This window comes from Papilio polytes, unplaced genomic scaffold (genome assembly GCF_000836215.1).
Source record: "Papilio polytes unplaced genomic scaffold, Ppol_1.0 DF823691.1, whole genome shotgun sequence".
In the NCBI taxonomy this organism is placed as follows: Eukaryota; Metazoa; Arthropoda; class Insecta; order Lepidoptera; family Papilionidae; genus Papilio; species Papilio polytes.
This window is the reverse complement of record NW_013525513.1, coordinates 814,802-831,207: the sequence shown is the minus strand read 5'-3', so window position 1 is coordinate 831,207 and position 16,406 is coordinate 814,802. Positions and strand designations below refer to the sequence as shown.

The window sequence follows — 16,406 nt, the reverse complement described above, 5'->3', positions numbered from 1 at the left end:
TCAAATTTCACTGCCAAATGTATTTACGAAGCATATTAGCATCTAATTTTCGTTGATAAAATAGAGGATTTATCACGAATATTTGTGACAACGTTTTTGTAACGTCATCGATTTTCGTGTTAGATTTGCGACTTTTTGTGCAGCGCCTTTACCGGCAATAAAGTATAATAATTATTCTAGAATATTCATGATAGACCCTCAGAAAACGTTTTTTGAACATCTTTAGGCAGTGGACTTTCGATCAATATTTTGTTAACAACAACTGCAACACTATGTTACGTCAAATCTTTATTTATTTTAAATATACCTTACATTTGTGTTTCAAATTGTTGAACATAAGAATTTATTAAAACGTGTTGAAGTAATTGTGAAAAACCAACTCTAATTAATAACAATATGCAAAAAAAGGGAAAAACAATTATATTAAAATTATGTCACTATGTTAATCGTATTGTAAACTTAAAGTATGCGAAATGAAGTCGTTTGGTGAGTACAAAAATATTTAAATACAATGTAAATATTATTTATATGATAAATTTGTATACGCTAAGTCACTAGTTACTTATTATGTAAAGAAATCATATGTAATTACCATAAACAATAAATAATGTATTGTAAATAGAATTTATAAAAATGTCTGGTCGTATATTAATCTATAAGGTAATTCAATATTTTTTTTTAAATACAGTACAAAAATATCCATCGGTGAGTATTTATATCAGATTCCATAGAATTAGATAAAGCTTTATAAATGCAAAATGCATTTAGAATGTAACTTCATTCTAACCTAATTAGTATTTATCGACGCTGACTAATAAAGTACATAACAAGCGTATATTGAAGACTAAGAACAATTACAATTATGACATTGTAATCACAAATGCATGTCATATTTCATTATATTTCTATGTGAAATTCATCAGAATATCTAATGCTAATTATAACATATATATGTATAAAGATAGTACATCTTTCATATATAAATTTAGTGGCAGTGCTTTAAAGCTTAAAGTTTCTATGGTTATGTTCTTTGAAGAAACAAACATGTATATACAGATATTTGTATAAAGTGTGACGTAATGCTAATATTGTCCGCTGATTGTAAACTATTCATAATGCTAATTGTAAAAAAAAAATCGAATGTGTTTTAACGCTTTCACGGCTCACAAAATTGATCATATTGAATACACATTGAGGTACGGAAGAGGTTATCTTAAATAATTTGATATTTTTTATTTACCAACAAAAGCTTTATGAAGTCGTGTGCAACAGCTAAAAAAATACAAGCCAAAAGCTGATGTTTTCTGTCGCCATTTTCAAATGTTGAATACAATTTAACTTAAAAGCTTGCTAGATAGATCGGTAGCTTTCACAGACATGTTAGACAAGCTACTTAAAGCTTTTAGTTCATATTTTAATATCCACGCCTCTTTCAATACACTAATCAAGATTACTTACATACCTTAAGTAATTTTATTGTAGAATGTTTCGATTAATTTGTTTATGTTTTTCAGGATAGTAACTATATGAAAGTATATTTGGCGAAAGGAACAGATAAAAATCTGTACCATATAGATCATGAAAAGTCTACAAAAAGTCGTCTTGAAGAAAGAAAAAGATTACGCAAACGTTTGTCGAAAGGTTTGTGTAATTTTTTATTTTTGTGTTGCGAAAGATTGATAAATTATTACTTTTTCTCCTGCAAAAAGTACAAAAAATCAATCTTTTAGTAACATTTATAACTTTTTAAAGTTAAATTCTTTTAGAATACACAATGTGTCTCGAAAATCCGTATTTGGGTACGCAAACTGATCTTTTTTTTCTATCGATCGTGGTATTAAAAACATATTGAATGCAAATTTCATGTATGTATAAAGTTATTTTCATCTTTACAGAAAAGGAGGGTAATGAAGAAAACAACGAAAAATTGAACAAACTTATAGAAGAACGGTATCAAAATCTGGAAATGGGAAGAAAAATTTTCGAAAATGCATATCAATTTTTCGAGAACAGCGAAAACGACGAAGAGAAGGAATTTGAACAGACGCAACAAGTGCCTGAAAAAGTATCCATGAAGAGAAGAAGAAGTAGTTCAAAAAGTTCTAAACGTTCTACGAAGGCAAAAGAAACATTTGCTGTTTCACAGAAAGAGCAGTGTGAACCAGAAGTAAGAGATGTTAATTATCAATTTCCGTTACAGACAGCTTTGTTTTGCAAATCGGAATATATCAATTAGATTTTTTTTGACATTTTAGAATAAAAGTGTGTAACTTATTGAAAGTCTTTCTATGATTTCCAAAAAGAAAACATACACATATGCTAGTGTAATTAACGTTTTTCAAACGACTTAAACATGATATAAATTATCGATTTATGTATTTACTTTTTTACAGCAAATAAAAATAGAAATAAACATGGACATGGTAGATCCGACAGACATTTATTTATCGTCATTGCCACAGTACGAGGAAATCAGGACCGAAGTTCTTGGTTTGTACATTAATTTAAATTAAAAATACAAAACTAATTAACGTCTATTAACTAAATAATCTGCAATAATCTAATTCCAGTGCCTAAATGCTGGATCGATGACGACGTCTCAACTCTTGAACATTCGGTAGAAAGTGACGATGACGCCACTTTTATTATAAGTCCTGTCAAAGATGAAATCCATGCAGGAGAGTCTTCAAACGACAGATCTGTTCCAGCAGATTCTCAAGAGAAGGTCAATGATGGTAGAATAACAAAGGATAAACAAACTGAAAACGGGAATGAGGTAAAAGTTCAAAACCGTCTTAAAATAAAGCGGATAACGTTAGTTCTTATCGTCCTCCTCATTTTTATTTGTTCTTATATACGAGTAGTATGCATTTCAATCATATTTTCTTACATTTCTTTAAATTGTTACAGAATTGTAATGGACCCCAATTTAATATCGTAAAAGCTACTATCACTGATTACGTAACCTCGATAAGAAAGAAATATGAAAAAGAACAAAGTACGAAGGAAAAGAACAGAAACTATCAAGCTTTAGAAGAAGGTTTGTTTTGTGTTTTTTTTAAATGACCTTTTAAATTGTATTTCATGTTAATGTTATTTTTTAGAAAGAATCCAGTGTCAAAGAAGAATAAACAGAGAACTGGAGTTCTTAAGAACACTTACAACAAAAAAGCATTCAAAATCGTCTTCCGAAAGTACAGACGATGATGGGTTCGAAAAAAGCACAAGTACCGTTACTGAAGTAAACGAAAGTGCCAAAAAAGGAAAACGTAATGAGACTAAACGGTCGTCATCTCCAATCCTCATATACCATTATTATACGCTCGATCCCAAACTAAAAGAGAAAATAACAATTGATGCCAATGCCAATTGTATTCCAAAACTAGAAGCTGATGTAAGTTATGAAAAAAATAATTTAAATTCCTCACTCTTGTTCATTCAGTATTATTCATCAAGGTAAAAAATATCTTTTTACATTGATAAAAACAGCTACAGCCTAATTGAAAAGTGAAAATGTCAATTGAGTCGTTTGGGCTAAAGATGACAATGGAATTGACATAAATGGAAACCCTCATTCATTGAAACGAGCTTAAATACACAGACACAATATATTTATACTAGCTTTCAGCCGTGATCCCATCCGCATGGAATTTAAAAAACACAACAAAAGCAACTAGCCTATGTGATCTTCCAGAGTATGCTCTACATCTATATCTAATTTCATCGAGATCCGTTTAGCGACTTAGGGATTTTAAACTTTTGCATTTATAATATTAACTAGCTTTCGCCCGCGACTCCGTTCGTGTGGAGTTCAAAAAGACAAAAGTTAGTAGCCTATGTGTTCTTCCAGACTATCCTCAACGTCTATGCCAAATTTTATCGAGATCCGTTCAGCCGTTTAGGCTACAAACTCTAACAAACATCCATCCATCCATCCATCTAAACTTTCGCATTTATAATATTTGTAAGAGTAAGATTACTAAGATAAGATAGAAAAAGGATAATAAAGAGTAATACCGAGGTTTAAATTGTAATTAATGAGATAAGAATTTCATTTCTTTTAAGAATCCATCAAATCTGACAACAAGACCTCGTAGGGGACCACAAACTCCACCCCCTCAAGACAGTTCAAGTGACGGCGAAATACACGACGATAGTTCTGAAGAATGGGAACATAATAAGGATCCCTTAGAATCTGTAGAACACATTAATCGAGTAGCTGTTTTAAAACAATCTAAACAGGAAGAAACAACACGCGATCCTAGACTAGACAGATCGAAGACGAGTAATGAAACATCGAAAATTCATTACGAAAAAATGACGATTACTAGGTCATTCGATAATCGGTCAACTAACAAATCCAAACTGTAAAAGAAGCATTTGATCTCACACAATTTATTTTTGTCAGAAAAATTCCTATGTTACCTCATAATGCAGTACAAAAAACTATTTTGTTTATGTTATCGTTCTAAATAAGTGAAGTTCAGTTAGCGTATGTAAATGCAGAGTTATCATAAGATACCAATAGACAGGACAATAAATATTGAACCGTATTCACACAAAGATGTACTACTGATACATTTACGTTTACGTAAGTATAAGACATTTTTGTGACAGCGATATCGACGATTACATGTGACTAGCTGTCCCCGTGCGGCTTCATCCGCATGAAATTATGAAAACATTATTTTATTGTTTACATATGTCAAATTGTCAATTGCAAATGTCAAAATTACCGTTACTATAATTCTTTCTTAACGTTGGCAGCTTATAGTTAATGGCCCCTTTCCCACATGAACTTTTTCTAATTTATTTACCCCCGAAGTTCAATAGCGCGAAAATTTATAGCCTATAGCGTGTCGTAAGTGTAGGGCTTTTTATTAAAGCAAGAATTATTAAAAAACATACTGTGATTGCTGACATCCTTCGCCACAAAGTAGTGTGTTTTTACGCTTTATTATATTAGTATAGAGTATAGATTATGATGAAATAACTTAAGACTCTGCTGGAAAACAATCCTCTACCGACTTCTGTGGCCAGTCTCGCGCCAGCCTTCGCCTTCTGTACAGATATATTTATTTGGAAAGAAAACAGTACATCACTAATTCTTCTATGTCCATTCCAAAAACATTTTATTTTGCACATTGTATATTAAAAATGACGTTTTCAGATCTCAAACAGACTCTTACGGGTTATATGTTGCCATATTTGAAGGGTAGTGCTCTATAATAAGTATTGTGTTTGAATCTCTCTGGTTAACGTTCTATCGGAACGTACTTATAACCGTGTAATTCTATTGTCGTCGCACTTGCATTGTTGTTGTCTCTATTTTTCTTAAAGAGAATGAGAGGGATCGCAATAAGTTTTTATGCAAGTGTATATTTTAGTGCAAGTCGACAGGCCAAACAACCATAACTGTAATATTATCGTTTGCGTTTTTAAATATTTTATGTATACGATCTATTGTATACAATTAGGTATAAGCAATGATATTATAATTTACGTTTTCTTTAATTCTAATTTAATTTAACTAGCTGTTACCGTGCGGCTTCGTCCGCATGAAATTTCTAAAACGTTCAATTGTCAATGTCAAAATTTAAATGCACAAATGACAACGAACGCCTTTAACATTACCATGGCAATCTTGCTTCTTTATTGGCTTGTAGTTTTTGTCCCTTTCGCGCATGGCGGTTTTTTCCAATTTATTTAGCCCTAAGTTTAGTAGCGTAAAAATATATAGCCTTAAGTGTAACTTAAGTGTAGGGCTTTTTATTGAAATAAGAATTGTTTAAAGTATACTGTGATTGCTGGCATTCTACACATCTCAGAAGTGTGTGTTTACTTTATTACATTAGTATAGATATAGATGAAAAAAAGACCCTTTTTGAGGAAATTCTACGAACGAGTCACGCATTTAGTATTGAGAAGAAGCGTGCGTTACTTTTAATAATAAATACCCTATTTGAATATGAATTTTGGTCGAATTTTGGCCAATAGGCGACTACTAGTTCATTTCTATTTATATTGAAGATCCTGTTCTGTTGATTGGTGTAATCCTTACTATGTTAGAAATATAGTAAATTTTGATCCGTATTAGAAAAATGTTTACAATTTTTTCCGCAATTTGAAAAAAATTACGCTCAAAACGTTCTTAGGGTATTATATGTGTAGTCTCGAGGAGAAAATGATTTTAAATCTATCGTTAAACCCATTAGGTTTATTTGTTTATTGTCAATTTGTACTTAATTCTTCACAGGGATATTGTTCTAGAATTCTTTAGGATACAAAGATTTTGAATCTTAATATTGTATTTGGCGTAATCCAATTGCAAATAAAAAATATGTTGAACAAAATTTTGTTCATACCATATTATGTAAATTTAATTAAACACAATAAGTGTGAGCTTGTAGTTTATATCTGTTATTGTTCCGTCTATTTACATGCTAAATATAAAGTAGTGTAAAAGCAAACATTAAAAATATCTACTTCATTACAGTACAGTCGCGGAAATTCGCAGTGTTCCACTTTGGGAAAAATTGTCTTGTTCATTGCAATGAGACAAACTCCGCCTCTTCCTACAAAAAACTAATTAGATAGCATTGAGAGGTGCAAACTAAGGGATTTTAATATAAACTAGCCATGTAAAATTTTTTCGTACAGACACGTCTAAAAGCTGCGTATAATTGATGTTCTGCGTCCTTTTTCAAAATGTTCAAATGATTATAGTTTTTTATTTGGATCACCGCCAGCTTTCCCGATTGTACATGTTTTAAATTTGTATGTGCTTAACTGTGTAAAATCTCAAATCTCTGTATGTCTATAATATTATGGAATAGTTAGTAAGAATAGCTTTATTCCTTTCAATTAGTGTATGTTCTCAAGTTTTGTTCCTAACTGATAATATTGTCTGGTATATGTTAATTGTTACACTTCGTATTTGTACAAATTTATTTCGTTGATGTCAAAACATTATTTACGAATTATTTTGATATTGTAATAAAACGACGTTTCTCATATTTTCCACTATTTTTATGACTAAAATTTTTATTTTGAAATGTATACAGTGTACAGTAATTACAACAAAATAAAGTCTTCTTTTTAACTGTTTTTTTCCGAATATAAAATTTTACCTTCACCAAATCTTCTGTGTACAAATGGAGACGAAATTATACTGAAAAGTAAGAAAAGAGGTATTATATATTATAAATTAAAAACGTTTGATTATAAACTTTTATTAAAAAATATTTACATTCTCTACTCTAATATCACAAGATTTATAAAACGAACACCTTAATATAATAAAAAAGAGAGATCATTTTCAACACTTGATAATAATTTGTGCACTGTGAATAAAATTGATATAGTAATACGTTAAATTGCAAATTACACAAAAAAATGTGACATTTAAATCTCCAAATTTAAAAATATTACAACAATTATTGCTGATAAAAGAGTTTGCATGTTTAACGATAAACGCGTAGCTAAATTCCCACCACCTTCAGTAGGCTTGACTTCAGCTTTGTCAGGCTCCACTGTAGTCGTGTCTTGCCCGTGCGTACTTGAATCTGTTATTTCCATTTTCATGGACTCAGTAGTCTTGGTACTTGTAACAGATGGACTAACATTTTGTTGTAATGCCTCAGCCGTTGGTAATTGCTCATTAGATTTCATGTTAGTTTTATTAATTAAATTTTCTTTGATATCATATTTCATTGCCATTGTTGAAATAGGCGTTGTGCTTTCGGTTTCTTTTTGGGACGCAATTTCAGCAACAGAATCTGTAGTACCTAGATCTACAATATCGATTTTCTTGTTGTCATTATGTGTTGTTAAATATGTAGTACCAAGATTTGGTACATTAGTTACTTTGTTGTCAATTTGAGTTGTTTCTACGATGTTAGGATTTTCAGAACTTTCTTGCTGGTCATTTTCAGAAGATATTGGATGTTCTGAACTATCGTTTTCTATATCAGAGTTTTCTGTACCAGGGTTTTCTGTACTAGGGTTTTCTGTAAGTTCTTGACTGAGCTGATTGGTGCTGTCAATGATGACTTTCTTAGAATGTTCAAGCCTTGATTTCGCAGTTACAACTATCATTTGGTCGTCTTTATTTATTTCATTAATTTCCTCGTTTGTTTGATTTGGTTCTGTTATGTTTGTTATTATAATTGTGCGTAATGACGAAGAAGAAGCAGGAAACGTTATTTGCCTCTTTTTGATTCGGTTGTTATGTGATTTTGCTACAAGTTTGGCTAAGACAGCGAAAGCTTCTTTCTCTCGTTCAGTGTTATTGCCATTACACAAGTCATCACGGCAGGGGCATGTCATTTTCCATGTCCTTGTGGAATTACAAAATAAGGGGTAGCATTCGTCTTGATATAATTTTACGCATAATCTGGACTCGACGTGAGCTGAAAAGATAAATGTTTGGTTATTACTTGGTTACAGTCAATGTTTATAGAGCAATGTGGCAAACGAGCCAGCCGCCATTCAAAATTGCTAAACTAGTGAAGAATGTGGACATTTATAATAAGTTGGCAGTTGCAGATGCAGTCTATCTTTAAAGGACAAAGAAGAGGATGCACAGAAAATGGACATTAATAAGTCCATAACAAAGTTTAAATAACATCTATACTCGGATGCAATTTGGAATTTAAATTATTGAACGATAGATAAAGTGTCTTTTTTTATTGATAAAATTATTTTTTATTATAAAAAGGTGGAATGGACTAAGTTAGATAGACTAGTTGACAACATACGTGGTGAAGTGGCAACAATAGCGCAGTATGCAAGTCCCGGTTCACAAGTGGTCATGTGGTTGGTGGGGAGGTCGCAGGGCGGCGCACGCCGGCTTCGGTGCACCTGCTCCGCCAGGGGACCGCACCAGTAGCACTGACGTTCAGCTAATACCACACCTGGACAACCAAAAGGACTAGTTAAATAAAGTTTTTCTTGCACACCGTACAGAAAACACAGAAATGTAATGTCAAAAATCTTGTTGAGAGGACGTAATTTGTACCATGTTATTTGTACTTTATAAAGTAGTAAAAGAAGAACATGGAAGTATTACAAATTTGTAGTACTATTATAAATATTATAAATGCGAAAGTTTAGATGGATGGATATAAGTTTGGTAGGAGGAATTTTCAGAACTTTGGCACAGATATAGAAGATTGTTAAAATAAGAAATTTATGGGCTTGTCCCACCACTTGCTGATAGAGCTAAGATAGCTTAAAAGTAACGTTACTGTCAGAGTATCAAATTCCGATACATCCATTACATGTTTTATATGTTGGATTGTTATCTCACAATTTACAAGAATTGTGGGACAGACCCGAAATGTTGAGTTGGAAACAATAAGTACCATATATTAAATGCTTCACTAATGTAAAACATTGATCGATTTATGTTGAAAACTTACGTTTTTTATTTTGCGTCGGTGTTGTATTATTACGACTCTACATCGTTTTTAATAAAAAACATAAAATCTTTGAAATAAAGGCTACATTTTTTAATTTGTAAAAATGCGAAATTACTACCCGCAACTATTTTTTCCGTGCTGATAATTGACTAGTGTTTAGTCCTAAAATTAAATACCCCCTTTCATCTACCATCTGCCAACTAAAACGCAGTTGATAGAACTCTGTCAGATTTCAATTTAATATTAGTTTAATATAAAAGAAATGACGCGGTGACTATATGAACATCAAAATGTAATCAAGTCTAGCAAGCGTTGAGACTTTATTTATTAAATTTTCTAAGTTCATCAAACTCTAGTCCTCGAATGGTTGCTTATATGCTAGCTAAAGGTTTGCGAAAGATTATTAAACTTCAGCAGAGTTCAATATGAAAAATCAAACGTAACATTTTTAGATCTGGTTGTAACTAACGTTGTAGATCAATATTGTTTCTTTTTTTACAATCATGATGATTTATAACAACTTTGGAGAAGTTAGGAAAGAAAGAAGTTCTTTCTTTTTTACCTTTACAGTACAACAAAAATCAATACCTAATACTCATCATTGTATATGTATCGTAACAGTGGTTGTGCCCGCTTTAACATCTTCGCACGAATGGGCCGGCACGCCCGGTATAATACCATGACCACACAGAAAACGGGCGTGAAATGGAAGCAATTCCGTGTTTGGTCTGATGAGTGTGGTGCCGGAGGCCTAATTTAAATCTCTTTCTCTTTACCACCTATTTCTTATAAGGAGAGGATGGGAAGGGGAAGTGGATTTGACGATGGAGGAGATGCATAGAAAGGGGAAATATCCTCTTTTTGTGCGTCTCCTTCTCCGTCGGATAAGGGTAGGCAACGCGTCTGCAATTGCGGATGTCTATAGGCAACGGTTGCTTCGGCATTTTGGCGGATCCAGGTGGCCGCTTGCTCGTTTGCCACCTTATGTTATAAAAAAAAATCATCAACTTGCCTTTATCCCTTATGGAGGGTCGGCACAGTATGTGCTGCTCTTCCATATATATCTATCAGCCGTCATATCTGAATCCATTCCCTTCTTAAGCATATAACCTTTCACATAATCCATCCATACTTTCTTCGGTCTTCCTCTTCCTTTGTAGGCATCCACATTCATTCAATACCTAATACGAAACAATCAAAATAAAACCATACATGTATAATTAAAATGAAATATATAGTAGTGGGTATGATACTGAATTCCATTTTATCTTTTTAATCGTTCAATCCATTACATACCGTATCTAATCTAACATTTGACGTGCGTGACAATTTAGTTATTGGAGTTACAATCCTGTTCTAGGACAAATGAATTCTAGATCAAATTTATCTATACCATTATGCGTTATGTGACGACCTAGATATAGTTCACTATATGTTGACTACCTGTTATTAATTCAGGCCGTAATAAGCGACGCTATGGCTAGCGTACGATCTTTTATTCAGCAGCGCCGAACGCGGCTGGCTCACTTCCAGTGTTGATTATTCCCACAAACTGTTACCATAAGTTTGGCCTGAATTTCCGCTTAAAATAATTGATGTTTTGCTATCCTATCAATTAATTAAAATGTTATTTAGGACGCAATCTGTCACCGTACTCTATCAAAAACTTAATAGCATTGAACGTTAGAAAATTGATCGATGAATGAGACAACGGATCATAGATAACCTTTCGTAATATCTGTGACAATAAATATAAACGTTTTTATAAGGGTTATGTGTATTTAAGACAATTGTATATTCTTTTTTTTTAATACTGGATTTATTTCGATTATGAGCTTGGGTCAGTCGGCTATTATTGTAATATCCCATTTTAACTGTATTCACAGTAACCCTATGTTCACTCCACTTCAGATATTAAAGTGTTGCAATGGGGCACACGGATGCAACGCAAATTTATTTTGTATACGGTCAGAATAGTTGGCGGCGTTGTGGAATATCATCACGTCACGTACGCCGAGCCTCATGTAAATTATTACAGCCTTGTGATATTGAATAGTTATCTTTGTTTAATTCAGGAGTTATTTAATGCAAAATAAATGTAGATTTTTATACGAATGTTTGAATATAATGTATCGGTAAAAAGTTTTACGATATTATACATTAATTTCATAGGTACTTTAATTGTTTTTTTTAAAGTTTGCAAACTTTACTAATAAAATCTATTGATCGATCGAGATGAATATCTCTAATTACAATTATATACGAACATTTAATTAGAGAAGATTTTGTTATGATAAAATTTAGTTTCTATTTAGAAAAAAAAAAAAATAAAAATCAACGCAATCTTTACATTCTTCATTGATTTTAATACTAAAGATTCTAGGATAAAGATAAGTTAGGTTATCGTCATGCACATTCCCACACTGGTTATAGCTTAATTATATTTCAATACATATACTGTCTATCGATCGAATCGCGTCCAGCAGTTGTATAATATTAGTGAAAACGACACCTGCGTCTAAGGTCGAATGTATTTGTGAATATTTTATTCGTGCTAACTTTTTTGAAATGACAGCATTGTTGTTTTTTATACGAAATTAAAAGTTTTTGTATGAATATTTTCGAAGTAGAAATCCCCGGTTGAATAATGTATGTTATATTAATACTAAATACATTTAATTATCACATTTGAAAGTCAAACGTTGCTCTCTAGCTAATTATGACAAAGTACGTGTCATTCAAAAGCACATTGAATTATTTAATAGATCCGATTGTAAGCCTCTCTGCGGAACGATAGCTTCTCGTTACCACTCTCTCGTTTGCAGCCATTTGAAAACGTTATTTAAAGCAAACGCACTCACCACTTAACATAATGAAAGTCGTGCTCCAGAGAAATGCTTCCTGCGGTAAAATGAAAAAGTTCCCTCGCCTCGTCGCCATCTGAGTTATAATAAAATATTGTTTTAGGAAATAAACGTGTGGAATTGCTCTTTACATTTGTACAATTTTTTTTTATTTTTGCGATGTTATTTTTCTCTGCAATTGTCTTGTCATTAATAAATATAATTGATAATATTTATAAAAAAATCAAAATGATTAAATTATTTCAAAAGCTTTTTATATTCATGAAAAGATTGTATAATTATTGAAATAATATTTCACAACTACGTGATAACTTTCTAATAACTAAAAGTAATTTATCTATAACATTTAATACAATTAAAAAAGTAAAAAATAAACGTAAACTTTATTACCTCGAAAAAATCCAAAACAAAGCAGAATAGAATAAACTTGAGTTGTAGTTTTGTCTTGAAGTAGCGTCGCTCGTCCGAAGTTGATGGCTACGCGGCCGCTGTCCCGCGGCGACTACGGCCGCGTAGCGTCGTAGCGGTGACGTAGCACTCATTGTGACGTAGAAGCTATTAATAGCCAGCGTTTAAACTAATAGCCCTCAGGTTTTATTGTCAGACAGTAAAAGCTATACTAGCTTTGCCTCTGGCTTCGTTTTCAATTTTATTTTTCTTACACAGAAATTACGATAAACCAATCAATTGCATTTTTTAAAATATATATTTATAAAATTTTTAATAAATAAATATAAACTTAACTGTATTCATAAGCAGTAAGTCTAAATATAAATAAATAAAGATAAGTTAGGTAATATTAAAAGTAGGAGGAAGACCGAAAAAGTATGGATGGATTATATGAAAGAGGATATGCTTAAGAAAGGAGTGGATTCAGATATGACAGCTGACAGAGATGTATGGAAGAGCAGCACATACTGTGCCGACCCTCCATAAGGGATAAGGGCAAGATGATAATGAAGTTAAGTAATATTAAAAAGCTGTGGAATTTATTTATTACGGTGTTTGATTAATAACCTGTAAGATGCTTGTTTTGAATCTTATGCAACATAAATAATAAAACATGCGGCAACATATCATATAATTCATGTATGTACGTGAGTTATAAGTTTTTGTTTGGTCTACATACAAGTTGCGCTGATCATATTTTATTTACGGACGTAAACAATTTCTCTAACTTGTTATTTTTCTCGCAACACATTAACTTGGAAAAATGCTCGCTGCCACAAAATACGTTCGTACGGGGGACAACAAATTGATTTATACGATCAGTCACATATACCTATCATAGTTTTATATTTATCACCGCAAAGGTACGCTGGAGTCGCTTTGTTTATGAGAGGGTCTATCACGAATATTTGGATGTCTCTGACAGATTGTAAGCGGCGCTGACGAAGCGAAGTGTTTAACATTCGTTTCAGTAATCGGCTGTAAGTGATTTAAAAGTGTCGATTTACAATGGCCGTGAACTTGGGCAGTTCGTCTGGCTTAGTGATTGCAATTTGTCCCTACTGCGTGCTCTGCTCCGACCTTGTTGCCCACTAATAAGCTTGTTTGCGGTCCCGTTATTCAATTTACGAGCAAAAGGTGAAGACCAATTTCTCTAATCGCGACACGTTTATATTGAGCATTTAATGAAATAAATGCTTTATATTTATAAGCAGAAAGCTCAAACTAATTGTTAATACAACTTTTTTGGTTTGTATTTAGCTTGGAGTCCCATTAAGAAATTTTTAGTTTAAAATCTAAAAAAAATTCGATGTAACAACGCAGAGTTTATTCTCTGTAGCATTTGTAACATAAAATGAGCTCAGAAAAATTGCATGTCGGTTAATCTTTGCTTATATTTCATTTTATATTTTTAGTATTTCTTGTACTTTTATATCAACCAAGAGACTAACTTAAAATACGACTGACGGTACTCATAACTTATTTACAGACGTGTTCTTTTAAGTTTCAAACGTTTTATATCTCCCTAAGTTATAAAATACGATCGTTCAGGGACAATAAATTGATTCTAGCAGAATATTGAAATATAGTTATTGGAGTAAAATACTTACGAGACATTTAAATATGTATTAACTATAGCTATTTATGTCTGGCGTGACTTGGGTTAATCAATATTACCTGTTAAAGAATATAATAAAGTATCTCATCTTTTTTAACAAAGATTGAAAAGGAGAAGTGAACTCAAATTAAAATAACCTCACTTATTAGATGACCCTAATGTAAATGTAGACTTTTTACATAAATAGTTATTTTCCACATGCCTGTGCGGTGCTATAAATATTACATGTTAGTGGTAGTATACCTATCAAGAGTGTGGTAATATTTAAGGGCCGGTGTGGAGAGGTCGAGGTGAACTGCAGAGGCATTGTCGCGAGATGTAGGTCGCGGCGGCGTTCTGCATTGCGACGCTTTGTCTGCCGATATTATTATTGTTTTATAAAGATGTCATATACGACCCCAAACAACTCGAGCCTACCCTAAGTATGATAACTACACCTTAGTCAATTGGTCCAGTTGAATTGGTTAGATAATTTACATTACAAATGTATAATTGTCATGATGGTTCCAACGTAATTTGTAGTCAGCTTATTATCATAATTAATATTATAATTGCGAAAGTTTTGATGGTGTTAAGTTAGCTTAATTCTACGCGGACGAATTCATGGGCAAAACTTAGTTTTATTATATTGTTTTATAAGTTGTCTATTGGTGAAAAGAAAGAAAAACTACATGTACATTTCATTCACGTAATAATGCAATAAAGCGTTCGAGTTTCGGCAATCTTGTGATAAGAAGCTTTAAAAAACAAAGAAAGTAGGTCGATTGATATCTCGTGGATGCGCATGATCCATTGTTCTAATTTTTTGGTTATGAAGCAACAACGAACAACGATAAATCTGTTTAAAATTGCAAAGGTGAACTAACATACGAATTCAGCACAACTGTCTTTCTAGATATGTAGATTTCTTCTCTAAAAGTTTGTTCGAAACGTCAAAAAAGTTAAATGAAAATATTCAATAATTTGAAAACGTTCAAACAGTAGTTTAAAAACGTTGATTTCAAAACATTTCTACAATTTTTGGTTACAACTTACAACAAAAATTTTAGGCAAGTTTTCTATCTACCTTACCTCTTTATCAATCATTGTAACTCAAAGGTATATCTTTTTTTGTATTTTAATGCATAATATACGTGCGCTTGAATGACAATTGTTAGCGACCGTGAACTTGCGCGCGTGTCCCGTCTCCCTATTGATTGCAAATTGCAGTGGCCCACTTAGCTCCCGTCGTCACCGCCGCGCCGCGCCGCGCCGCGCCGCACGGTAACCTTGTCGTCGAGCCTGAAATATCTCAATTGCTTGCGGTCACAGCTTCCCTTTGTTTTGTATTAACTCGTATTTTTATCTTACAACTAGGTAACCTCTATTTATTTTCAGATATAAAAAACTCAACTTTGAGGGTTTTCTATTTCTCAAGTACAGTATGACAATTAATCCCGGTACTGCAGTTTTAACTGATTTGTCTTTGACTTGTGCAGTCAAAATTTTATCTGGCAGTTAAATAGAGCATTTTTTTTACAAATGATAACATAATATTATTAGATGAAAATACAAACAAATATTGCAATTCATTGAAAGCAGCATTTCATGCAAAGCTCGACACTACACGGCCGCTAAATGAAGATAAAATACAACTTCCCACCCACCTTGAATAAATCTTTACGTTCAGTCCTGTTTTATTAGACGGCAACCCTTGCGGCGTGCATTTGAAATTCATTCGTACCGTTAAGCAAAAATAGACCTTGTGGGTAATACAATTTGAATATTAATGAGGATCGTAATTCTCTAACAAAATGCTGAGTTAAATAAACTGAAACGAAATAATAAATAATTTTAAATGGTGGCTTCAAGACATTTTAATGGGTATTTTAATTTAACTAATTAATAATATAATATTAAAATTAAGAGTTTTGGAGTTGCAAAGTTTAAGATTTTCTTTATAACTCTTAAACTTTGCAACCATTACTTTTAACTGATTTTGATTACTAATAATTTATTATTAATATTGTTTAATATGGAGAACGGGACCACAAAAGAAAACACTCACTTGTA

The 16,406-nt window shown here is 32.3% G+C and overlaps 1 protein-coding gene across 1 annotated transcript; it reads left to right on the top strand.

Moving 5' to 3' along the window:
• The first annotated feature begins 646 nt into the window (after window positions 1-646).
• On the top strand, window positions 647-4,854 carry LOC106104135 (myb-like protein X). Its single transcript, XM_013284087.1, has 7 exons — window positions 647-1,641; window positions 1,896-2,167; window positions 2,394-2,490; window positions 2,571-2,776; window positions 2,911-3,040; window positions 3,105-3,394; window positions 4,066-4,854. Exons 1-7 carry the CDS (start codon window positions 1,527-1,529, stop codon window positions 4,369-4,371), a joined length of 1,416 nt encoding a protein of 471 aa, XP_013139541.1. The 5' UTR covers window positions 647-1,526; the 3' UTR covers window positions 4,372-4,854.
• Window positions 4,855-16,406: the final 11,552 nt, after the last annotated feature.

Excerpts from the sequence above, each read along its gene's own strand:
- LOC106104135 (XM_013284087.1), top strand. The coding sequence starts at position 1,527 with ATGAAAGTATATTTGGCGAAAGGAACAGATAAAAATCTGTACCATATA. Across the intron at positions 1,642-1,895 it reads ACGCAAACGTTTGTCGAAAG|AAAAGGAGGGTAATGAAGAA; the intron begins GTTTGTGTAATT and ends TCATCTTTACAG. Across the intron at positions 2,777-2,910 it reads AAACTGAAAACGGGAATGAG|AATTGTAATGGACCCCAATT; the intron begins GTAAAAGTTCAA and ends AAATTGTTACAG.